Source organism: Pholis gunnellus, assembly GCF_910591455.1.
Source record: "Pholis gunnellus genome assembly, chromosome: 19".
NCBI classification, from domain to species: Eukaryota; Metazoa; Chordata; class Actinopteri; order Perciformes; family Pholidae; genus Pholis; species Pholis gunnellus.
The window spans coordinates 13,200,709-13,228,230 of NC_136546.1; the positions used below are offsets into that span (position 1 = coordinate 13,200,709).

At 42.4% G+C, this 27,522-nt stretch overlaps 1 protein-coding gene across 1 annotated transcript; it reads left to right on the plus strand.

The window, feature by feature from the left end:
- Positions 1-27,419, plus strand: mettl24 (methyltransferase like 24). The gene is made up of 5 exons (XM_079180354.1): positions 1-563; positions 13,992-14,090; positions 18,115-18,248; positions 22,294-22,519; positions 26,324-27,419. Exons 1-5 carry the CDS (start codon positions 240-242, stop codon positions 26,639-26,641), a joined length of 1,101 nt encoding a protein of 366 aa, XP_079036480.1. The 5' UTR covers positions 1-239; the 3' UTR covers positions 26,642-27,419.
- The last annotated feature ends 103 nt before the right edge of the window (positions 27,420-27,522 follow it).

The window sequence follows — 27,522 nt, forward strand, 5'->3', positions numbered from 1 at the left end:
CATGAGCAGAGGTGTTCTTGACATGCGTGAGTTTCATTTACTTACTGGGTCTTATGGTGGACTTTAAACTTGAAGGGAAGGAGAGGCTGGATGAGAAGAGAAGAGAAGAGAAGGAAAGAACAACTCTTTGACAAGAGGGAGAGGAAGAATGGGATAGAAACAGCAAAGGGAAAAACAAAACTTCTACTTGAGGAGATGGACTGAAGCGAGCCAGAGGGACAGAAAGGACAAAATAGTGGATGGACATGGGCAGAGAGCGTCTCACCCGGGGATTGCTGCTGCGTTTGGGTGTTCTGCTCACTGCTGTGTGTGTGTGCGTTCATGTTTACCTGGAGACAAGTTGGCGGGGAGCACCTACTCCCGTGGGACGTCCCACCCAGTCTAGTCAGGACTGGGGCCAACAAAGCAGAACCAAACTAGAAGCAGAGGAGCAGGACAGAAGCATTAAAAGGAGAATCTCTTATGTTCGAACACTAAAGAAGGACAGCCAAGCTAGGAAGAGGGACGAAGACGGAGAGGAGCCCTCACCACCGTGCTGCGCACCTCTCCGCCCGCACAGAAAGGTATGTGCGATAACCCATCAACGTTTGAGTTCTTAATTGCTGCGATTAATATTCTTGTAAGGTTATCTGATCCTAAATCAGTGTAGTAGAAGACAGAGCGGCTCACTAAAGGAGCTTTCACTCCGTCTCTGAGGCACTGGATTAAAGCTCAGTAATCTCAGGAGGGTGATGAAGGAAGAACAGGCAGCAGAATCAATGCCTGTTCAATGAGCACTTCTGAAATGCTTCTCAACTGCTGAAGTTGATACAGAGTTTGTCACTTCTTTTTTTTTTTGATAGATGTATACAATTTCAAACAGGTGTGAGTTTAACCCAAAATACAACCAAGAAACCCTCCACGCTGGCTGTTTCGTATCAGTGGCAAATCTACACAGAGTCAAGTCTAACAAAGAGCCATTCATGTAATGCCTATTGGAGCAAACACAGCTATCCACACACACACACACACACAACACACTCCACTCTAAAGGGGCTTAACCCTTAACCTACAGGGTGTGGTAAAGCACTGGCATAACACAACACCTACTTTCTGTGTCTCTTCATGCCTTTTATTTTTTCTCTTTGATTTTCTCAGCTATGTGCTCTAACCTCTATTTTGTCATTTGATCTCTGCATCCATCCATCTCCCTTTTGTTCCCTTTCACTTCCATTTTCCATCAACCCTCCCACACTCCCACACACACACACACACAAATCTGTCTTTCCTTGACATTCTTCTCTCTTTCAATCCCCGATTTCCTCTTCTCCACTGAGTCTTCTTCCTGATACTTTGGGGCAACAAATGCTTGTCTTTAAATCTTTAATGACTTAAACCAACGAGACTGAGGAGCGACAGCTTCTTAAATGCTGTTTTAAAATCACTGCAAGGCTTTTATGCCACATCGAGGGATGGACACTTGTGTGCCATCAATATTACATACCACCATATGCTCGACACAAAGTTTGTCACATAAGTTGCCCTGAAGGGGCCCTGATGAAATTTATGTGTCATATGCTACAGCCATTTAACTCTCTCTCTCTCTCGATATCTCTTCTACCTACACCCCTTCTCGCTATTTCTTGCTTTAGTCTCTCATCTCGAAGATCACGGTTGCGCTGTTGCTCTGTCATGTTACCTTGTCCCCGATGTTCGTGCTCTCATCCTCCCTCTTGCTTTTTTATCTCTCCTGTCTGTTTCAATTTAAAACTTCAGCCTCGCCTCACACTTCTAACCCATATATATTTTCTCTCTTCCTTTAACTTCTCTCTCCCTCTCTCTCTCTCTCTCCCTCTCTCTCTCTCTCTCTCTCTCTCTCTCTCTTTCTCTCTCTGTCTCTTTTCCCCGGGTGCTCACTAGCTCACAGCCTGCTCTCTCCTCTCGGCACATATTAATGCGCCGCAGATGAAATAATGGGATGGAAAGCAGGACAGTTGCTCAGCAAGGAAGATGATGAGGACGCCTCCAGTGATCTTGATGAATAGCAACGGAAAGATTCAAGAGAACAATCCTAGAGAAGCTCAGTTATCAGTTTGCAAGGTGGAAAAATAACCTTTATAGCCTGAAGTTATATCTTTATAAAGCTGTGTCCATGATGCCATGCTATGCACTCATTGATTTCAGATCGTCTGGGTCATATCAATGGGTTTGTTTAGAATAGAGTTGCAGTGTACTGCTGTAAAAATGAGAGGGTCTGCGGGCCTTCTTGTTTGGCATGCCATTGAAAAGGGCACAACATGCTTTATTTCGTATTTCCGTTAGCCTGCCATGATGTTTGGCATCTGGTTTCTGCTGTCAACACATTGTGGAAATTAGTACTATTAGTACAAGACAAGTCAAATTGTTATTATTATACATTTAATATAATCCACCAAACAGTTGTATTGTGGTTGGAGACACTCTTTATTCTTCTTCTAAGAAATGTTGATTAGGTTTTATCACCTGTTTATGGTTACATATGGAGTTTTATTTCTGTCTCAATCATAACATTTTCTCTTTCACATTATGTGGTTGATTGATGCCATTTTGATGGCATGCCAACAACTAACTACACAGTGACACAGCTTCGCAAACACCACACCAGCTGCTCTGTTCTCTCTGCTGCCGTTTGAAAATGGCAAAAGTTCAGGATTTTATTTTTACTTTGAGAAGAGAAAAATCATTCAGAAAGGCATTCAAGGAACTGTAGCGTCGATATGTGACAGGACATACTGTTGCTGACAAATTCAGCGAGAGACTGAGAGAGATGGAGAGCTTAAGGGACTGTTTTAGTAATAACCAATAAAGGAAATCTAATCTCTTAGCTGTCAGACATCCACGGGAATACACTCACACACATCCTCTTTAATCATTTACCTCTTGCAGCCTTTCTTCCCCGCTGGGGAAACGAGGAGAGGGATGACTAGTTAAATTATACACAGACGTGAAATGTGTTGCGCCAAACAGCAGCAGCGATGATGAAGGGAGAGAAAGAGAGAAAGATAAAGAGCAGGAACAGCATGCACTGATGACTCAGCCTTTTGACTTTAACACAGTAATAAACAGACTACCGCCCCTAAGTCACAGTGACGCACTCCAACATATTTCTATCTTTCCTGCTGAAAACTACTAAAAGCTTCGGAAAAGACAAGTAGCTGCCGGCAGCTTAAAAAGTCGCCAGACGTCACCAGATGACGCCATATGCTACTTTGCATGACTATGCCTCCGACACTCACCTACTGCCGTTGGTGGGAGCGGAAGTGCCGCTATTACCCTGGTTGGATGAGAGAAGCAAGTACCAAAGATGTATATTCTGAATTATTGTACAAATCAATATCTAGAATGAATAAATTAGGTCAGCAGAGGTGACCTCTATTGACATTCTGAGACGAGGCTGGGTCATCTCAAAGAACTCTCCGATGACCTGGACCAGAATGAACTCATGTCTCTCACTGCTGGTCTCTCACGAGCTGCAGTGAAATCCACACAGACTCAGATCTTAATATTTACTGGCTTCAAGCCTCCCAGCAGATAGATATGGAGGATTAAAAATGTCAATGGAATAAAGAAGAAATGGTACGATATGAAAATTGCCTTAAAAAAACAAACCTTTTATTGTCACAGAAAGGCAATTGATGAACAACGGGGAGGGGGTCAAGGGGAAGTCTCTATCACGGAGAAGGATGAAAGAACACGTTCTATAATAGGTGACGTTGCACTGTCAGACATCGCAACGGAAGATGGTCCCCTGGACTGCGACTCGCATAAACCGGCATGTGAAGAACCATTCATCTATTCAATTCAATTCAATTCATTTTTGTATAGCCCAAAATCACAAATTACACATTTAACTAAATGCACGTGATTCCTATGACAGGTCTGAACAACTTGTAATGTGGCAAAATCACTCGTATGAACCACTGAAGAAGGAAACTGTTAGTCCGAGTGATTCTTGCATGAGGCCCAATATGTTCAGTTAGTAGCTTGGAAGTGATTTATTCTTTGCTCTTTACTTGAATCACCTGAAAGAAACTAAACACAAAAATCTCTCCAAATTTGTGTAGAAATGATTTCTGAATATTTAACTGTGACACAGGTATACAGCCCTTTCATGGCATATTCTCCCTGCCTGCTCTCCACAGCATCCCATTTCAGATGTGACGGTTCTGTGAATGTGTGATTCTACAGAAATTCTGTCTTGAACTCACTCGGAGGTTTGTCCCAGATAGGTCAGCTGCCATTCACATGTCACACCCACTCAACATCAAAGCCCACAGGCAGGCGGCACATAGATCACAACAGAGAAGCGAAGTGGAACCATGCAGCCTTTCAGACCAAGACTCCCAGTTTTAGAAGATTTTATAACATGAAACACAAGACCATGCAATACTCATCTTTTCCTTTTTAAATGATCCAGCAGAGGGGAATTAAATAAACACAGCAATGGCCTTTGAGTTGACTCCAGCACTCTGTTTGGATAAATCAGAATACTTTTGATGGCATTAATTGATTCCACCGATAAACACTAATAAGCCAGAGCAGCCTGCACTTTAAATCAAATGATTTCTTTTAATTAGATGGGACACAAGTTAATCTATCTGCAAGGCAAGTACTGATTAGTTGCACCTGAACGTTGATTAGTTCAGTGTTGGGATAAAACCAGAAAAAGAAAAAGCCACTTTGTGATGTCTGAGCCAACCGCTGCCAGTCAGTATTGGTTCCCCAGTGGAATTTCTAATGCAGAAACCCGGTGACCTTGGTCATGTCTTGGAAAGCTAAAAGACCTCGGCTCAACAGAACGAGAGGAAGAGAGAGAGAGCGAGAGAGAGAGAGAGAGAGAGAGAGATAGATAGAGCGAGAGAGAGAGAGGCCGTTAGAGAAGAATTTGAAGGTTGCCTTCTGTAATCCCAAAGGTGTGACTGGAGTCAGTTCTCAGGCATCTTTAACCTCTGGCTGGATGATCTGAGGAACCAGTGAGTCACAAGGAATCAAGGGCTTGGAAGCTGACATGTCACCTGGGTCACACTCAACTTTCTGTTCTTGAGCTGAAAATGTCATCTATTGCAAACAGCGCCTAGTGCAGCTGCCGTCCCAACTTGGGTTGTTTACACACTTCTATTGACTCATAATACAAAAGCCTTCATGACCAAGAAAATTCATGGCGTTTTGATGTGACATTTATCGAAGCAAAAACATGTGTGTTTATTCACCACATAGTGAATTATTTAGTCAGTGAAGCTGTAACTGAATTGTTTATAATATATATATATATATATATATATATATATATATATATATATATATATATATATATATATAAATATATATATATATAGCTAGAGTGCCAGAGACTGAAATGAAAATATATTCCTCATTTTCCCTTAAAAGCCCAAATGGAACAGCTCAACATTTTGGGAGATTTGCTGTCTAGCAGAGACTATGATGAAAACAATGATACCACTCCAGTATGATATTGATCTTCTCATGTGACTCTCAGCAAAAAAAAAGCAAATTAAGCTTATTGTCAAAATGTCAAACTATTGCTTTAAGGTTGTCTGCAATTGTCACGTAAGGTACTGTAGAATTAAAAACATGCGGAATATCTTTTAATTGTTGTTAAAAACAAGTGCAAACTAACCAGCTAGGATGTTAGGATCACAGGCACCTTGAAAGCAGCTTACATGAACAAGGTGTTATCACTCCAGGCAGATGAAATACATATGTTTAGACATGCGAGCTCTTTGATTTCCAATATTTTTGGATCATATTTCATATAACTGCAGTAGCGTTGCATCACCCCTTATGCACACACCAGCCACCCAGGAGGGGTAAACCTGCTCTACACATGCACACAGCTTTGCTTGCTCAATGCTAGATTAGTAACCAAGTCCAACTAAGGAAAACAAGCCGGCCTGGAATCTTTGCCAAGTTACGGGGGGAAGAAGCACAGAGAGACCTTTCAGATAATCAATCACTCCTTCTCGTCAAACTTACAATAATATGAATATTTGATCACCTTGAGCAAGGGTTTACACACTTTTTAAACAAGAGCAACAGCTGAGAGGGTATCTGGAGCTGAGAAGATGTTACTACTTTTTTTCGGTCATAATGTAGAAACATTGTGGATGCGTTTGTTTTTTATTTGAATGTGAAACTAGGCAGAGAAAAAAGTCTGAGGCCATAGTTGAGACCTGAAAGCGTCTGGTCGCTACTTTTAAATGCAGATCCATACAAGCCTTTCCTCAACCAAGAAGATCAAAACCATATGTTGCAGATGGAGAAACAGAAGCCACTTAATGCTCTAAATGTTATTGACTGAACAAACAGTGGGTCTGTTGTGTGCGCTAACTTGTATCGGACAAAGACTCCCACTGAAGGGGGGAAAAGTCAGTGTCAGACTGTCAAGTCCAGAGCCTCCATCTCACAATACTCCCCTCAGACATGGACGCCTTGTCTGGAACATTCCAGAAAGTTCTCAGTCTCCCTCCCAGCTTATATGAATGAGTGCATTGACCTCTGAAATCGCTCGCTCCCATCTTTACCACTCAATTTCACTGCCCCATCCATGTACACATGCACTCACGCTCACCATGAATACCTACTTCTAGCAAATGTCACTTTGTGTGCCACCAAAAAGCCTGCGGTTTGTTTGCGTAGCAGAAATCCATTTCAGAGGCATTTGCCGTGCACCTAAGCCACATGTGTCTGGTTACAAAAACAACAGACGGCACAAAGCAACAGAGAGGGCCAGTGAACATCAGGAGCAATCGTTTAAAGAGCTTTTTGTTGCTCGAAGCCATATCTAAAACACCTTGAAAATCATATTTCTGCCTTTCTGTCTCTCACTCAGTACATCTATTTGATAGCTGATACTGCGTGTTAATGAGAATGGAAAACATATGGAGAGGAAGGCACAGAGAAGGGAGATTAAATTATAAACACAAACACAAGTGGGGTGCTTGTGGAGACACCACTGCTCAGTAATAATGTTGGCAGGACTCTAATCTCACAAAACAAACACGAAAATTGACAATTATGCTATGACAAGGCTTGAATATACAACCCCCTTGCCATATCTTTCAATTCATTACCATTTTCATATTTAGAATTTAATTTATGTGCAAGAAACAAATTGGCAAGAAAAGTAAAAGGATGATGATATTTCTGCTCCGTCTCAGGAAATGAATGTCATATGGTGCTCAGCGGGCTCTTTCTGCTCTTCCCAACTCGACATCACACTCAGATCTCACATCTGGGATACTGTCCAGGAAGCCTGCTAACAATAAGACCGCATCTGTCTGTTAACATGCTGGCCAAGAGGGCACTGATTCAAACAAGACACGAGCAAATCAGCCAGCATCGTGTCATCAACTGTGTCAATCACCTTTTGTCCGAGTTGCATCCCCTACACGACCATTTCAATCCTTGTAAATCTCCCACCGTGGCTTTGTTATGTTGTTGTGCTTCTATCAGCTACATGCATACCTGTATTAAATGACAGCTGCTATCTTCACAGCCTTACAACTGAATGTCTTTCCATCACACGCTCCTGCTGTGGAGTGCACAAATGTCTGTCTTTGTTTAAAGACAGTGCTGGAAATAGGCCGCAATCACAACCGTTTCATTTGTGCCAATAAACGAGAGGTCTTTATTAGTTTTCAGGCTTGCTAGTGTGGACGGAAATGAATTCTAAAACGGAGCTGAAACGGCCAAGTGGATGGAGATCATTTTCGTTTTAAAACGGGGTTTTAAAACGAAAAAATGTATCTACCCTGTCCTTTTTTGCAACCATTATCTAATGAATTTATGTTTCATTCAACTCATAAAGTGTCCTCTTATCTGACATTTAGTTGTCTGTCACGGTACTCCTTGTGAAATTAAAGGCACAGTATATTGAGTATGCTTGTAAAGATGTACCTGGAACAAAAAACAGGAAAAAAATGCAAATGCTTCGCATTGGCAAGACGGTACCATGTAGGCGATGGCTTAAAGTGCTGAGCGAGAATAGGCTCACGCAGGTCTTCGATCAGCTTTGATTTACAACACGTGGGCAGATGGTGCTACTGCCAAGTTGTGTGCAGAATGACGAATGAGAGTGTGTGTGTGTGTGTGTGCTGTAATGTAACAATGAATGCAAAGCCTCAATGTCAAACAATATTCAGAGGTTAATTCAACTCCCCCACTTTACAATAAACTAGGATTGCTAGAGTCGTTTTGCAACTTTCTTTCTCTTTTCTCTCTTTCTAGTAGAGGCATACCAGATGTGGGTTTGTCAGATGCCTTTGAGACTGAGGCTAAACTCTTCTGAGATTACTGCCTTTATTAAAAAAGATCAGCGTAATCCTCCGCTTTAATTCTGTTATACCCTCTCTGTCTCTCACTGTACTCTGCCAGCGAGCTGGGATTGGCCAGCGAGCCCGGCCTGCCAGAGGAATAGAGATGACACTGCAGAAAACCGAAACAGATGGGTCTGATCCGACTGCCAGTCTCCCCAATCTAGCAGATTAGTCAGAACGATAGAGCTCAGTAAGGCAGATTCTTTGTGATTATCCTGTTCACAACTACAGTCATGCTGTCAGTATCAATCCTTTCGATATACAGATTTTATTTTGCTCTTGATATAATAATCCTCTATCTTTTTGATCCGTCACTAACTGATATAACATAATATGCTGAGACCTATGTTCTAAATACCCAGAGTGCAGCAGGTGTCTGTTCCGACCACTAGATCAAACCTGTCGGATACTCTTTTGCTTTGCAAACTTTGCATATAGCCGACAACAATGAGTGTAAAATCTAATCATCTGTCTTTTGTTGTCATCAATTCTCACTTGAATTCTCACAGGATGAATGACTTCTGGCAGATGCAATGTGTGTGATCTCAGCTCCATGTCCAGTTCTACTAGTCACCATCCATTATCATGTCATTATAACTATACACACAGTCCAAACATTATGATGTACTAATGTCTTCTATGTGATTTCTGAGTATTTCAGCAGCAACGCGGTAGATCCTCTTTTGCCTAGTTTTTATTCCTCATTTTTAGCCAATTGGTATGGCCAGTATTTTCATGTATCAAGTATTTACTATGAGGGGAAATATCCAATGATTGCACACCGGTCTGTAGATGCAGTTATGTAAAGATTAAGTAGGTTTTATTTCCTAATAAAGAAAATACTGGGAAATTGCTTTTGCCTTAAATATGATTGTGTTTTGTTTGTAAAAGCAATAAAGCTCTTTACCTTGTGATAAATGTTACATTAAACCAAAGCTCTCAGCGTCACAAAAACAAAATATTGAATCTTTCTTCATATTTCCTGCAAAAACGCATTAGCACAGCCCCCATGGAGCACACGTCTCTGATAAAGTCTCTCAACTGGGTTCAGCATCTCCTATAAATCAGAGGGAGGCTAATGTGAATCAGCCACCTGCTGTTTCATTCAACCACAACTTCTCTGTCTGCCCACTTGTCCATGGCATGTCTTGACCTTCATTTGGCACAGATGCTAGGTGCTATTCGGTTTCTACCCAAGCTGTCAAGAAAATATAGCCTGTCAAGGAGCATCTCCCAACTTCAAGACACTCCATAGTGTTAAAATAATATTCCACACGGTGTTGAACTGAAAGCTTTGACCTCTTGACTGCACAGCTTGGTGGTACGTCTCGGAAGCGTTTGCGGTAATCGCAAAAAAGCTAAATGAGCAGCAGGTCTGACACTCAGCCACCTTGGCACTCGACCAACAGACGGGGCCGACTTGGCAGCACTTTGTCTGTGGCCTTATGGTTTCCAAATGGACAGACACTGCTCACCTGTGGCTGGCTCCTCTGTGACATTTCATACACCAGAGACAATTTGTTTACTCAAGCACACTGCCTGTGTCCTCTGAGATGCTCTGACCACACAGTCATCAATCGTTATGTATTGACTTTTTTTTTTATTCTTGGTGTAAACCCATATACAGGTGTAGAACTCTTCTTCTTCCTTCACAATGAGGCACATTTCCTCCTCTGTTTACAAGTCCATCTCCCCCCTCTACGTCCCTTCTTCTCACCCTCCTTCATTGTTCTGGCAGACCGTCCTCTCTTGTTTTATCCAGTCATCTCTTGTCCACCCATCCATCCTCTTCTCCCCAGGGGATTATGCATGCTTGGCCTGGCTGCTCACACTTCTCTCACACCAGGCTGAGAGGCACAGATCCACTAACACATCCTGCTCCATTGAGACATGCAACAGAGCAATCAAAAGGGGGGGCAAGGAAATAAAAGGAAAAGGAAGGGCAAGTGTATCAGGATAAAAGTCTGATAGAAAACAATTCAGTTCCATTGTATCCCTGACGTTGTTCTACTAACTTTGTCTGCAGTTAAATCCAATTAATCATCTCCTTATTTAACCGAGAGTTAATCTGCTGTCAGTGATCACACTTCAAGTGACACTTCAACTCATGTCGATGCTTACAGTTCAAATGACATGTCAAACCCTTTCAAGTCTCAGACTGTCACCTTTGAACTAAAAAAAACTACCACAACTGAAGCAAATACCTCAACTGACATCAGCTGACAACTGACAATTCCAATGTTATTACACCAACAGATTTCGGTTTGTACATTTGAACTGGTACTAACTGGTACTAATTTCTTTGAAGACCTCCACTTCAACTGATCCTTCAAATTCAATTCATCACTTGCTCTTAAACTGACATTTCAACTCCTTTCAGTGCTTGAAGGTAAACCGAGCTTTCAACTTCACTCGGCACTCACTCTAAAACATCAACTTCTTTCAGTGAAAATGTTCAGCTGCAAACACACAAATACTTTTTTTTTGGAAACTTTTGCCTCATTGTTTGAAGCTCAACTGGATCTTGAATCTTCAGCACTTCCATTAAAACTTCTTTCAGTGTTCATACTTTTTCAAATGTTTAAATATACATTTCCTTCACAAGTGTCTCTATAAAAGAAGTAGCCTTTTCTAATGTCATACCAACTAAATCAGTAATTTCCATTGTCCATTAATCCATTCATGTCAAGGCAACTACCTGAAATGCTAAGGAGGAGGTTGCTGCATCTAATGTCACGGGATTAAGGGATAAACAGCTGAGGCTCGACAGTTCTGAGTGATGTTCTGTGTTTGTTATTAACACTGCTTACCTCGGCTGTCCCTGAGGCGCTGATGACTTGTTGTTGCTTGACTGAACATGGGGCTTAAGACTAATCTCATCTCAGCTAAGTGATGATTCAGCAGTTTGTAGGAGCTCATAGACGTGTATAGTTTAATGCACGCATAGACACACACAAAATATCTATATTGGATGTCAGTTTTTAGCACATGCAGCAAAAAACGAACGTGTCGTTAGATAAAGGTTGCATATGTTTTTCACCGAATAACCTCACATGAAAAGAAAATAATTGCAGCCCGCGAGGAAAACAGACATGGATTGAAAACCTGAGTTTCCAGTTAAGTCTTTAAACTAGGATTCCGTTGCCAAAATATGCCAATATTTCCATTCCTTCTCTGCCATGCATTTCAGGGAGAATGTGTATGCATTTCACCCACACTCTGTCCTTTTCTTCTCCACTTTTTCTTCCTAAATCCCCATGAGTCCATTGTCCCAGATATCTGCCACCCGATCAGCAGTCCTGTCCCAACCTGTACCAGGCTGATGTACGGGGCCTGATAGCGCTTTGCAGGAAGGACTCTGTAAGGAGTTGAAAAGGGCAGTTATTAGACAAGTAGATGCCGAAAGGTAGATGTTATTCGTCTAAGTGTAAATAACAGACCAACATGCATTCTTTACGTGCCTGTAAAACTCCCCTGGCCTCACTGCTGCATTTTTGGACCAATGTGGCCTTCACATTTAAGGGTTTTTTTGCTATGAGATCTGAATCAAACTTTTATGGAGGAACTGTGGAGGCATAGTCGTAGGTCAAAAGTTGAAGGAGAAAATTAAATATCCATACAATAATTTGATTGAGCTCTCTGTTGTGTGGCGAGGGTCAACAAGAGCATTACGTTGTGATGTTTTGTCCAAAGTATAAGTGGTGAGGTAAGTAAGGTAAGTGTGTGCCCTGCAACACTCAAACTGCAGAAAATCAAACTGCAGAAAACAAAAGCGATAGACTGAAACCCACCTGTGCAGATCCATCACCCTATTTTTCCTGCAGGGTGATTATGTTGTTGCAATTATTTTATACTGAGACGCAGAGTGTAGGAGCCAGAGGAGGAAAGACAGAAAAGGAAATAGAGGGATGACATGATGGAGAGAGGAGGGGAAGAATTGAAGCCCGGCAAGCATTCAGATGTTTTGACATGCCACAAATCGATTAAAGGCTGAATGCCAAACAGTGAATAGTGTTGCGTGGATCCAGGATCAGCATCACTGGGAGAGGAAATGACACACATGGTGCTGCCATAGGTCATTCACAAGAGTGTGGTTGTACATGTGCATTGAGGAGGAAAAGACAGCCCTTGCATAGCAAATCCACATACTGTGTGTTTATATGTGATGTTTTGGCGGCATGTTTTCTTAATTTCCACGCAGATAAAGATTGTAATGAATTGAACTCTACAGTATGTAAACAACCCACTGGCTTGTATCATGAATTAAATATGAGAGAGTTGACCTGTACACTATCTCAATTATGAAATCACACTAAGCCACTTTTGTTGAAATCAACAGTGTCATTGTGAAGCAAAGTGGCTGAGCTATTGTGCTGAGCCTGCAATCACGAAGCTAAAATGATGGGCAGCAGTGGGTGAGTAGAGAGAGAGAGAGAGAGAGGGGGAGAGAGAGAGAGAGAGAGAGAGAGGGAGAGAGAGAGAGAGAGAGAGAGAAAGAGAAAGAGAAAGCAAATAGTGTGAATAATGCAATGATGATTGCTGGGTAATATGTATGTTGATGTTGCCAAATGTCAAGTTTTTATAGCGCGCGAGAGAGAGAGAGAGAGAGAGAGAGAGAGAGAGAGAGAGAGAGAAAGAGAAAGAAAGAGAGAGAGAGAAAATATGTGATTGGAGTCATGGAAACATGGGTGTGAGTTACAACACAAAATTATTTTCCGAAACAGACCTGTTGTCATCATTGTGCGCTTTACAGATTGCTCACCAGATGTGCCCACAGCATCAAACAGACCCAAACATGATCTGTTTCGCTAAGCCCCAAATTGATCTGTGGCAACACCACGGAAAATCTGAAACTGCAGTGCCCATAAAATACTGATGAAGGCAGGAGCGTCCCAGGCAAGGCCGCACTCTGTCGTGAAATCACCCAGGATAATTTGTACCGGGGATGCTAATGAAATTGGGCCATGTGTTTGACCCGAGAACTTATTGTGCAACCAGCAAATGGATCCTTATGTTACACCCCTGTAAGGGGAGATACAAAGAAATGGAGCAGGCAAGATGTGGCTGGCTTCTCGGATCCTCTCTTTCTTCTCTCTCCATCTCACTGCCTCTCCTCTAATCATAAACAGACACATTCCTGTAGAAATGAAGCAGGCTGTAAAGCAGAGCTCTGCCAGGTTTTAGGAATGTGATAACACAGCAGCGCTGAGCTGCTATAGCCAACTGACGGGGAAGTAAGTCTTATTTTTCCGCTCCGAAACACAGCCGGACTTTCGACATTTGGATTTTTTTCACCTGTATACCTTGCGGCGCAGAATGCATGAGAATAAATAGCAGCTCAATTTTTACTAAAATAACAATGGAAATCAACTTAAGCTGCTTATTTGTCACTAACACACAGATTGGGGGAGAAAAATCCTCCACTGAGCACATTGTGACCTAGTTCCATCAGTATACACAAGTGGGTTACAATACCTGGAAGAATAAAGCTCCCTTTGTTGTCGTCCTTGCACTGGATTTCTTTGATTGGCCTACTTTGACGTTAATTAATTTTCAATTGTCATGCTCCATTCGTTTGATAATAATCACGTACGTGTGTGTGTGTGTGTGTGTGTGTGTGTGTGCGCTCCACTACAGACTCCTCGGTGGCATATAGACTTGGAGCCCTGGGCCGGTGAGAGTCATACTCTGGAGGAAGAAGCTAAAAGGTTCCTCAACTACATCACAACACCCCAAGTGAGTCATCGTTGTTTGAATTCGTACTGTCTAAAGCTCCAGTTGTATATAACTACTGAATTTATTTCATGAACGTGTAAGGGACCATGTATAATATTACAAATAAATGTTGTCACTTGCTGTGATGGAACGTAACTGCAGTAAGTGCATTTCCTACCACTGCTGACTGGCCAAATAAAGTACAACAAATAAGAACAGTACAATCCGATATAAAAGATTTGCAGAGCAGATATTAAGATGCAACAGTATTATGAAAGTGGAAAGTGTCTTGGCCCTGTTAACACTGCTGCTTTTATGCACAGACAATCCGAATAAGTCTTCACAGGGAACAAAAAACTTGTTTTTTGACAAGAGCCGTAAGTTCAGTGAGTCATAACTGCACAATTCTTGGCCTACAAGTCCCTGGTTACTCAGTGTTTACCTTGAGCCACTGTTAATGTGGTGTCTTTTTTGCTTTTCTGTATTTTATTATTTGTGATATTGGCTGTACTTGATGCTTTGCTACCAGTTATTTTCCATCAGGGAACACACCATCCTAAAACGTGTGCTGCTTTAACTTAAGGTGAACTAAACCCTGTAACCAGATGCATTAATGTAGAATTAAGACTGTAATTTGAGGACAGATAATCAGAGTAGTTGTTGCTTTTTAAGGCCAGATAGTGCATTATTTTGACAGGTCGTTGTTGTGTATATCAGAGTGAGCCTGTAACTATCAGCCAATGACTGAGCGACACTGGCACCTCTTTTACATTCAGCTCAGTCGTCCTGCTCGACAGCACACACATCATTCATTACTCTATTGATTACCATACAGATGAAACTCAGAGCCCCTCTATCCATATTTAATCAATGAGATGTTGTGGTTTGTTTGTTGGTTTATGTCAGTATTAAATTACTATAAATCGATTAAGATGTTCAGCATCATAATTTGAGAAATATTGAGGGATTGAGAAAGCCTGTAATTCGGGTGCCCTTGTCCCGATTGTGAAGGTAATGCAAAGACATAGTTTCATTTTCACTTTCCAAAACATAGAGGGACATTTTTTGGATTACATGTGCTGCTGTTTTTATTGTAAAGAAATTGTCTTGGGGATGAATCGTCAACTTGTCTTTTTCCCCTCACACAATATAACGAGAACACAGAGTACCCCACTCCAAATGACTGAGCAAACGTTCTATATCTTTCACAGCAGACATTCAGCTCATAATGAATTAGCCTTGGGTTGTGTGTGTGTGCGTGTGTGTGTGTGTGTGTGTGTGTGTGTGTGTGTGTGTGTGTGTGTGTGTGTGTGAACACGTGTGTGCAGCCACTTCTGCGGGTGTTTTTTGTGTGTGTGAGCGGAAGAGACAAGGACAAGAGCAGAGAGAAAGGGATTGTCTGAGTATTTGTGTGTAAGTGTGTGTTTGTGGGAAGCTGTTGAAGGGAACTGTCCATCATACACACTGACAGGAAAGGGTGGAGGGAGTTGGAGGGGGCATAGCAGCATCTTCAGCTGTAATGCTGACTGACACAGTGCCTGGTGGAGCTGTTACTCAGAGAGATGGCCTGCGACACAACTGCCCAATCAATAGGAGTCAGTGTATCTTGCATGCATGCATGCATGCACCAGCACACACACAGATAAGAGGAAGTGTCTCTATAAAAGTCTTTTTTTAACAACATAAAATATACTTTTTGGTATATTTTTTTTCTCATTAGCTTCAAAACAAAGGTACCGTTCATTCATTATAATGTGTGCTGAATGAAAACAGGTACATTTGAAGTATTCAGTGAAACAGTGTTCAGCAGTCATCAGTTCAATGCCTAGCCCGCAGATGTGAAGTGGCAAAATAATCAAGAGTGATTTTGCATTTCATTGCACACTGTGCATTGTGCTCTGATGAATGCTTTCAGCTAGAACACATTAACAATGACAACCATAATGAAGCGTGTTCCAAATCGATTTAAATACATGATTGTGCCACCCACATGCACAGCACAATTATTGTGCCTTTTGCAACAAATACGCATCAGGTGCAAATACTGCACTTGACTCAGCTGGTCCCATTCTGACCTGTCACTAAACGCTGTTTAGAGGGGACCTGGTACCGAACTGTGAAAGACCTACACGATTGCTCTAGGAGGAGCAATGGGCATTCGGTCCTGGTGGTGGTGGAACAGTGGACCAGCTCTTTAACCTTGCAAGATTAGCAGAGAGGTCATGGGAGTTTGCCCATCCAGTCCACATGTGTTTTGAGGACTTGGAGAAAGCGTGTTAGTATGAGCCATCCATTCCTTATATAACAGGAGTGAGAGCTGCATCTGTACTCTCCATGAGTCAAACACATTTTCAGTGGGTGTTGGGCTCCACCAGGATTGTCCCTTACCACCGGTTTTAGCTGTGAATCACAAGGCGCAGCCGAGGGAGGAGAGTGTGCTGTTTAGGGACCTCAGAATTGCTTCTCTCCTTTTTGCAGATGATGGGTTCTGTCGGCTTCATCAGAAAAGTGACGGTGGATTGCTCCATATGGGCTGGGAGTGGGTTTAGCAGCCGATCTTCGTTTCCAACCCTCACCTCTGGTCATGAACTTTGGGTAGCGACCAAAGAATGAGATCGCGGATACAAACAACCAAAATGAGTTTCCTCCATAGGTTGGCAGGGCTCAACCTCAGAGATAGGATAAGGAGCTCAGACATGTTGAGGGAAATTGGAGGAGAGTCGCCTCTCCTTTGAATAAAAAAAAAGAGCCATCTGATCCAGGCGGCTCCTGGGCACCTTCCTCTGGAGGTTTACCGGGCTCGTCCCCGGGGATGAACCTAGAACACGCTGGAGAAATTATATCTCATCTGGCTGGGAAATGCCTCAGGAGCTCCCAAGAGGAGGCAAAAAATGTTGCTGACGATAGGGACATCTGGACTACCATGTTTGGCCAGAGCAAGGAAACGATGCCTAAGCGGTTTTTTTTGAAGCTGCAATAAACTAACTCCCTTCACAAGGGAATTTAAACATGCACAAATACAAGTGTCAAATGACATTTTTAAGTTAACAACAGATGTGGGTTTATAAGAGGCTGGCATACAGTGCTAATCGTTCCCTGGCAACAGAATACTTTTCGAAAGCAATTATTATTTCTCCTTGCTTCATTGCTTAACCTGAGAGAACTCTGTAAACGGTTAGTGTTAGATAATACAAAGTAAGTAATAATACAAGGACGTTCACACAAACTTATACACGTCATATCTCGTTTACACAAGAATGGTGTACAGTAGAACCGTAGATTTATGTTTCATATAATCATGTCTGAGCCAACATTGTTCCTCCCTCTGCAAACTGACTCTCCGCCGTAGACGGAGCTTAAAGAAATTAGACATCAAACATTTGAGCAGAGGGTCCTGTGCTGAAGCTTAGTCCCTCGTAAAACCGCAGATATACACACAATCAACACGCTGACACGTATGCACATGTTTACTGTCTGTATGTAAATAGTTTATGCAAGTGCATATCTTACCAAAACATGCCCACATAAACACTCGACCTGCATTCCCTGTTTGGAATTTTCCGCATATAAAGTACATATGAAAAAGGAAAACTTCAATCTCCTCTCTCTCTTCAGTCTCTCACTCTACTGCTGAGCGACTTGGCAGTGCTGCTGATGCATCTTCCCCAGCTGCGCATCGTGATGAATAGTATGCATAACGTTGTTCAACACTGAGGCCCACACACACACACTAGCCCAAGGTCAAATTCAGTAGCAGTCTCCAGTGAGTTATCGCATCTGTGCTAAGATATTTTGAGGAAAAGATGTTCATCACATTAGGACTGTTCCTGAGAGCGCCACTCTTGGCTTTTAAATGCTGGTGGGATTGTTTACACTTACTGGGACTCCATTCATTGCTTTTTTCCCCCCAGATTGTACATTACATTTACAATACAGGACTCACAGTTTGAGCCAGGGAACAACATAACGGCATAAGCTTGATTGATGAGAAACTCTGGTTCTCACAATCGGAATTGGCTGTTATAATATGTCTTTATGTGTTTAGGTGTCGTGTGCATCGCTGGCCGGTGAGGAAGCTGCTCAGGAGGGGACCAAAGCTGCCTGGGCTGCATGTCTGGACCCCAAGTACAGCCTGACCCACAGGATACAAGGCAAACACTGCAGGGTGTACTCTTTTGGGTGCGTACAGACAAACACTTCCATATGCCGTCCACTGAAGACATTAATTCCCTAACTCGAACGTCACACTCACCACCACATGTTCATCTTTTATTCTAACACCCAACCCTAAATGTAATCAGTTATACAAAAAAGCTACGTTATTAGCTTTGAGACAAGCTGTCATGTACTGCATCTGTAGTCAGTGTAGTCATCTGCAGAGCATCTGGTTCTGTGACAGGCTGCGATATAGCTAGTCACAATTGCTGCTGTTGTCATTTCACCCATGACAATTTTCTTCTAAGAGGAGAAATTCTGGGGTTTCACTCACTATTTCTTCAAAGAATGAAGGCTATTTCCCACACAATAGAAGAGGAGTATCTCTGTCTCCACGTACCCTGTTGGCCTAGTCTTTTTATGTCTTCCAATTTCAATGACTAATTGGTCACTGAGCCTATATTTATTCAGGATCTGTCTATCTCTGACGGAGTAGAAAGATTCACTTTTCTTGTATCGCTTAGGTTTCTATTTCTTTGTGTATTCTGGGCAATTTGATTGGCAAGTAATCTTGAATGGAGTCAGCCATGGCCACCAAGGTATTTGACCTTAAGATTGGAGAGCCAATCACTCCCAGTTGGGCTTTGCGTCGTGGATCAGCTCGGCCCGGTTTCTGCCCTGCTGGGCCTCCGCTGTGCTGAGGTGCTGCAGGATTTTTCTGCAGGAGTGAGGAGGGAGTTTATTAATTGGACTGTTGAAAGACAGCACAGGTGTGCTGGCATGAAGGCAGGCAGGGTACAGATACTGATGTGGGAGGGATGGAGATGGGGTGGGGGGGCTGCTTTTTATGACTTCCCGCCTCTCTATGGTGGGGCTCAGGGGTCAAATGGAGGCATTCGAGAAAAACATATCTGATATCCTCTGGCTGACTGATGGGAAGTCGCTCATGCAGGCAAGCTACATGGGCATTCACCAAAAATAATATTATGCGTCCACTCAGTTATTTATGCAAACATTTGACCTGAATATCAGCTTGGGAAAATGTGACTCACCGCTCTAATTTTCAGGTCAGCGAACGTCACATTACCATTTTTCCTTCTGTCTAACTGATCCATTAAGACCTCCGGAAGGAATTCAATCCACGCTTAGACAATGAGTCGACCTAAAAAATGAAATTCTATGACAAATAGATACTTCAGGAGTGACAAAAGAAAAGTCCTAAGAGCCCAGTTAGTACAGCAGTTTAACAAGGCAAGCTGCTCACTGAAGTTCCACTTTTCTGGATACGTCAAATGATCTTCTCCTTCCCATGTCCCTTATCTGACCTAGATTCATAGTACATGCACACACACACACACACACATGCACACGCACACCATGGTCATGCTCTTGAATATATGCCAGGTATGCTGAGTATCCTATTCTCAGGAGACTTCTGCTCTCCGCTGTACCAGGAGACTCACAAATCCCCCTACTAAACTCCACTGCTGCACATAACTACTTTAATAGAAATGTCAAATACTATTAAGTGTGTGTGTCCACTGTTGAACTCAGTGCAGTAGGACGACTGTACAGTCGTGTGTGTACTCCTGCGTGCTTATTTTGTGTGCGTGTGTACGGTTGATACGTCTCATTTGCATGCAGTTTAACGAGCCGTGGACGGCTGTGCCTAAGCAGGATGAGCAGCTGTTCTCTGATTGGTCTGTCAGGTGTTGGTGGATGGGGGGGGGGTTCGCTGGCTGTTTTTCCACATGAAAGACCAGCTATCCACCTTTCACCTCTCGTACTCTAGCTTACCTCTCTCGTCCTTCTTCCTCCTCCGATACCAGTTTCAATCTTTTTTGATCCTACATTATTTTTTCTCCTCATGAAGTAACAGATCAGATGCTCACATAACCGACAGATCGTCTGAGAGGATGAATCATCCATTGTTATAAAAATAACAACTCTGACCAATCAAAGCAGGCATTGAAACTTGTGCATTCAGTCTGCTGCACTTTAACCATATAGCTGCCACTAGTGGCTCCAGACGCTGCCCCTTTGTTCTCTTTAGCCTCCAAAGAAAATAATAATTATCATTAGAATTGTGGCTGGTGTGATTAACAATTATTTTGTCAGAGTTCCCAGCTTTTATTCAGTGAGGGAGGATGTTTTTGTCTTCAGTGTTATTTCAGTAACTGAGCTAAGCGTAGGTGTATCTTTGACTGAAGCCAAGGCTATGCAGTACCTTCATTTAGCTTAGAGCTTATGGAATTGTGTGTGTGTGTCCTCGAAGGCAGCAATACAGGATTCCGGAAATGCAAAAAAAAAACATTTAGATGCTTTTACAAAAACAAACATAAATAGCTTGAACAGTGTCGAAATGTCCTAAACAGTAGAGCATATGCGGCATGTTCATACACTGCACTGAAATATAAAAGTAGTTTTAGGATGACTTTGTAGTAACCAAATAGATCTTCTCACAGGAGAAATAAAGCACAGGTGTGATTAATAACATTCATGATAACTGTATTCCATTTGGGTGAGACAGTTCAAAGAAATGCTCAAATAGAATTTCCTGCAGCCTGTAGGCCATGTAGCAAAACAAAAATGGATCCAATTTGGAGCACTTATATAGGCTAACACATCCCACATTAATCATGCACATGTTAATAAGATGCAATGTGCGATGAAGGAAGGGGAATAGGAGCACGGTGGAGAACGAGAGAGCGAGGGAGGAGAGACAGACAGTCGTGGAGAATATTTTGAGAACGCCATGGTATTTGACACAAAGGGAACATAAATTATTCGATTAGATTAGATAATAGAAGTTCCAACTGTGAACGTACAAGGAGAATTTGAAAGAGAAAGAGCAGATCGTTTCCCAGACCACCCGGCCTTTGTTAACCAGTCTCTCCTCTGAGCTTCACAACATCCGGAGACTGTTGACATTATAGTTCATTGCGAGGACAGGCGGACCAAGGGCTCTGTTCATTTGTCACTCATCTCACACACACACACTTCACATCTTGTTGCCAGGACATTCTAGTCAACTATTTGAGAGTTACCTCTCTAGAACGCTGTAGTCTCATGAGAGAGGATATTACAGCTAGTAGAGACCCTTCTTTTTCAGCACAGTGAACCCCACGACTCCATCAGTAATCAAGTAGTCCCCCCTGACAGTTGTCTAAAGTGTCGCTGCAGTGATTCCTGGCTGAAACACCGCGCCAGAGAGAATGGGGAAACTCTCAGGGAAGAATATGAAATATTTAGTGCGGTAAAAAGAGATGTCTTGTTGCATCTCAATCTCTCCCATCTATGCATCTCTTATCTCCCTGCTCGTGGGATGCATGTGGAGACCCGGTGACTCATCTGTAAAAGACATGTACTGTAAAAATGTACTCCCTCTGCCGCAATTACAGAATACAGCCGCAGCACAAACTAGGCACGAGGGAATGCGGAGACAGTGACTGAAGAAGGAAGAAAAGGAGAAAATTGCAGAATTAGAGAAGGGAGGGGTGAGATAAAGAGAGAATAGCCGTGAAAGAGGGAGTGGGAAAGTGAGGCGCAGGAGAGCAAGAGAAATACAGCGAAATGTGTCCGTCTACTTAGATTCACTCATCATATTTCAAAATGAGGAAGCAGTCTGCTCTTAGTTATTTATTTCTTGGCTTTTAAGTGGGCAGGTGAAGTCAGGGTCACAGTGACGTGGTGTGGTGTTTGATATGCAGCTTCTCTGTATTTCTGTCTCTGTGTGACATTTTATTATGAGAATTCAGTATTTCAGTATCCATTGTATTTGACATTGTGCTGATGTTTCTCAACATTAAGACCACGTGTGTCATAAATCATGTTTCTTCATGTCACACAGAAGATGTTTGGGTGTTACATGAAACCTTTTGTCTTTCCCAAACAGTATTACAATACATTTACAGTTTAAGCTCAGTTTACGTTGGAATAAAAGAAGAAGACCTCCTACTGTGTAGTGAGCCATTGGCCTTGGTGCCCATCTGATCATCACTCTGTGGATATTTTGGCATTAGTATTAATAAGTATTATACCCGATTGTCTTGTGTTGTGTGCGCTGCAGGTTGGGTGTAGATGATCGGTCCCTGGAGCGATCTCTCGCACGGGCAGGATGTGAGGTCCACTGCTTTGATCCCAGTCTGAAGCAGCCTCACCTGCAGCAGGCTGAAATGTGGCTTCACCGGCTCTCTGTAGACTGGAGGGATCCTAACCCGGCCATTGTCGCCCAGCGTCAGTACGCCAACACGAAGAAACTGGCCACCATCCTTAATGACTTTGGACACAGACAGGTAAGAGGTAGAGCGTAAGTGGGATTGTATACAACAAGGTCTCAACAAGGCTATAATATCCATTTGAAGTATTCTGCCATTTTAAAATCACCTGGAACCATATGAAAGGGATTCTTCTTCCTGTGTCAGTGAGAGGTTTCAGGCACCGGCCCATTCCAGCGCATCCCACAACATAATACAGCCCATCATGTCTCAGGCTCCAGGTGGATAAACACACATATATAATTCAGTTTTCCTCCTTTGAATATTATCATACTGAATGTTACCTCTTTTAAAGCCCCCCAGGATTGTGTTCCACCTCATCAGATAGGGATCTGCATACAAGATCAATCATATGCACACACCAAAAGCACACGTATAGCATGCATACTAATACACACAGTCATAGATCCAACAAACATGCCCGTTTAGGAAAAGGCTGAGTGATTATTCAAAGAAGCCAAGCTTCTCTTACATAGGTAATGAAGACACAGCTGAATGTCAGTCAGGCTGTTTTGTTTTCTCTGAGGAAACTCACATTTGTTTGACCTTTATCTAACCAGGATCGGTTTCATTGAGATACAATACAAAGCATAACGGCTCATTAAAGGGACTTGGGAAGATATTAAGATGTTCTGATTGTGTGACAGGATATGAATAAATAACCGTTGGTGCGCATATGCGTTTATGTGGGTGGGTTTGTACACCATCCTGTTTCATGGATGACAGTATCCACCTGTTTTAAATGCGAAGCCACGCACACATCCTTGTAATGAGGTTTTAATGCAAGTACACAGTGTGCCAGAAGAGCAAGCAGCAACAGCAGCAGGACAGCTTCTTCTCAAAGGCTGTCGCCCAGCCTCTGTGACGGGAAAAAGCAGCAGTGAAGAAATAGAGTCAACTTGGAAAGGTCAAAATATGCATTTGTGCAGCATTTCTTATCTGTATTCGTTAAAAACTACAAAGATGACTCATTCACTGAGCTCTGGTGACCAGCTGAGATACAGTCATTGTTACCACGAGGACAAATGTCAGGAGCAGAAATTCACATCTCATTGATAGAGAGAAACTGCATATTGGACCATTGATCATGTTGGTAAGTGGAACATACAGCAGTATCAGCACTGGCAGCGGTACTATCATACTTAATGGAATGAAGCACTGCCAAATTACCAAGAGGTAGAAAACAAGCACAATATACCTCCATCTTTATAACCTTTTCATTTTATGAACAAAGGGCCCATTCCTGCAGTCAAGGTAATAATTGAATGTAATCAATCAGTCGACACTAATGGATGAGGGTGTTTTGTAGTAAACGCTGTCACTTGTGCAGCTGTACTTAAGCATAGCAGTGCTTTGAACTTAATGCTAACATCAGCATGCTAACATGCTCACAATGGCAATGCTAACACGCTAATGTTTCGCTGTTAAAAAGTTGACCATGTTCACAATCTTGTATCTGGTGGCGCTGGAGGAAAAGTTAGTGTCTCACTAAAGTCAGTAGGATACATCATCTGGGAACCATGAACGTCTGTAACAAAAGATGTGTAGAGATACTTTAATGAATTGATTGATTGAGTGAGCTGCACCGGAAGTAAGCACAAAATAAAAAGTACAAACTGAAAACAGAGGTGAGTGTAAAGACAGCTTCTGCTGTGTCTCTGTCAAGATGCCTTGTGAGGCTCTGCCTCGATGTCAAAGCTGCTGTTAAGGTGTTTCCAAAAGCACCGAATCAGCAAACCTCTCGGATGTGTAATATATAAAATATCTTCAATTGTGATCTGCTCTCTTGTGGCAGGCTCACTAATGAAAGCATACAAAATATATAATAATAATAAAGGTCAGATAAGCTGTAATGTTTGTCTCTCTGGAACAGTTGAATTATTGTGACAAGACTAATCACGTGGAACAAAAGGAGACATTAAATAATCGTCTTGTTAATAGCTAGGATTTGTCCGCCATGAAATAAACACATTTGAGGCCAATTAACAAACCGAAGTGTAAACTTCCATTTAAAGTTATTTTCTCAAATCGGAAAACCTGTTTGTTTACAAAGACTCAGACAACTTTTCATCAAAAGAGTCTCGAAATTAAAATGTGTCCCAAAATGCTGCCTAATCCTGAGGATGCTTTACTGACATAATTACCATGTGTATTTTGATCACATACTGTGCGAGGCACTTGGAGGAGAGGAAATATTTGCCTTATGGGTAAGAAGACTGTTTGCAGCACTCTGACATTAAATCCTCAGCAGTGGATGGCAGCAATTTCTGTAGAGTGCAAAGACATTGTGCATAAAATATTATACATTTAGAGCTTAATTTTGGCAATTATCCAAAATGCAATGGAAAAATCCAATTTAATTTTTTCTCTCAAGAGCACCAGTGTGATGCTAAGTTTCGGATTGGCCCAAAAAAAAATACACCATCCCTGCAGCATATAACATTTCATAAAACCAATTGCTATTGTTAGATTTGTTTTTTGTGGGAATAAATTAAACAAGTTATGACGTGTTAATTAATGACCTTTAGAGATACTAGAAGGTGAATTTGGTTTTGACATAAAACATCTTACTTTGCTCTCCAACCACAAGGAAACGGTCATCATCTAATTTCCTTCCAGGCACAGTTAAGGACCATTTAGCGATGTTCACGCTGCACAGCGGTAGAGCAGAGTCATCTTTCCAAAGCTCCAACACCATATGGACTTTACTCACACCAGACAGGAGTGTCGCCAGGGATGCAGACAGTTCATATTGGTAGCATTGGATCAGGGACCGTTGAGGCGGACAGGCAATTCATGTGGAGAAACAAAAGCTAGAAAGAATGAGGCCATATGCTCTAAACAACATCCAACAATAACAAATGCACACAAACACAGCATGACGCATAATAAAAGCCACTGGCATTAGAGACAAAGTTAATACATCACCTCTTGATGATGCCATATCATTTTCCTTCAGGAGGTTTCTGTCCAATTAAGCAACATATATGCTCGGGAGAGCGTTGAGGCCCAGAGGGAGGATAGGGGACAACATTTGGAGTTGCTCTTTGAGAATTTCAGACTTGTTTCGGTTCCACTAATTAGGCCTGGGAATTCTGTAGCGTCACCAAAGGCATCAGCTGTAAAGGAATTTCATGGTCACTTTAATACTTGAGCTGTCAGATGGCGACTGATGATGTTCTGAGTTTAGCTGCAGATATTTGAGCGTTTCCCACAATTGAAAAAAGACAGAGCACTATGAATTTCCTTTAGCTAGTATCTCATGTTATCTTTAAAGTAATAATCATTACTTCATTACCCCGGGCCCCTTTCTGATAAGTCTTTTAATCTAAATCTCTCCTCAGGTCTTATCGCTACTAATTCAGTGACAACATGATGTACTAGCTGAGACATTGGGCCGAGATGGAATAAAAGCACCGTCTCCAAATAGACTTTTAAAGACATAAAGGTCGGACAATGGACATCTTTAGCAATCCAGAAGACTTAAGAGGGATCCTGAAGATGTGCATTAAACTTTGGGCATGCACAAGTCTCCTCATATGAATATGACCTAAGGGTGCTATTAACATTCATCTTATGAAGCATTTCCTCTATGCTCCGACACAGCAGGCCTTGTCAGGCTGCTCTCTCGCTCAATCCATCATCAACATCGCTAAAGCACGAACAAAGGCCAAGCTTCACTCACTCCTTTTCATCCTTTAATAGCTTTTGCGTTGAATAATTCCACACAGTTAAGGGTAATACCAGTGTTATAAAAGAACTCATTTATTACCTGAAGAAGAAAAACATCAAAATGTGTTTTTTTTTTCTCCCCCGTTTTAGGTGGATGTACTGAAGGCAGATATGGAGAGCGCAGAGTGGAAGATTTTGGAGAATTTGGTGCTGGAAGGAGTTCTGGACTCGGTGGGTCAGCTGTTGATGGAGCTTCACCTTCACTGGGCGGGCTTTGAGGTGGCTGGTGATGACCCGTCCGTGGTGCGGTACTGGTTCAGCCTGCTCAAGGAACTCGAGCACGCAAACTTCCGCCTCTTCCGCGTCAACAGCGACCCGGCCAAACCTCACATCTTTCTGCATAAGAATGTCCTGAACGCCAGCAGTGCTTACACCCTGAGCTGGGTGAACACGGAGTGGAAGCCTTGAGGGAAGCCAGACTGAAAAAAACAACTTTATCTTGACTGGAGCAGCTTCTCAATGGAAATGTACATGTTTGTTCAACATGGAGTTTCAAATCGGAGCACAAATTCCTGTTAAAGCACGGCTGTTCCCCGACAGACTTCTCTTATCTTGCCTGACCTTTTGCTGCAAAGCCGAAATTCGTGCTCCTACTTATCCTCCTGCTCTTCCTCTCCTGGCCTGTGATAACCTCAGCCGTGAAGAGGAGGCAGAGTGAACTGCCTCCAGAGGCTCTCCGTGTTCTACCTCGTAGTGGCAGTGTTGTTGGCTGCAGGTCAGCTTCTTGACTCATCATGACCCCCGTCTTCATGGTCCTATCGGTGATCCCCTCCCTGCTATTAGACAACCTTTCCAGGTTACAATATTCTGCACAAATCACTCAGCAGAACATGAATTTAAGGAAATTGATACACGATGTTTAACGGGGCAGGTAGATGAAAAATCCTGCCTCATTGACAGTAAGTGACTATTTAAGAGGGGGGGCCATTGGAGCTGCTTAAACAGAAATAATGAGCAGTGGACTGTCAGTAATAAAGGAGATGGGATGTGCTGTTCCCTGCAGTTGAACCCTGATGTGATTGTATCTAGAACACAAAGCACAACAATAACCGGAAGACCGTTGCAGAGGTCTCTGGATTTGTGCGGTGCGTTTGTTGGATCTTAGAATGAGGATGTGTGGGCGAGTGTGTGGGAACAAGACAAAAAGAAAAGCTGAACTCTAATTGTTATTTTTTTTTTCTATAATAAAAACAATTGAGATCCACACAAAGAAGCGTTTTGTGTAGCCGTCACTTCTTTTCCTCCTTCGGTTTTCTTCTGGTGTTCAAATTGGCCTCACTCTCACTATC

Bases quoted from the DNA above. Each gene is read 5' to 3' on its own strand.
- mettl24 (XM_079180354.1), top strand. From the start codon at position 240: ATGGACATGGGCAGAGAGCGTCTCACCCGGGGATTGCTGCTGCGTTTG. The intron at 564-13,991 runs GTATGTGCGATA...GCTCCACTACAG, and splicing joins CTCTCCGCCCGCACAGAAAG to ACTCCTCGGTGGCATATAGA. The intron at 18,249-22,293 runs GTGCGTACAGAC...TGTGCGCTGCAG, and splicing joins TGCAGGGTGTACTCTTTTGG to GTTGGGTGTAGATGATCGGT.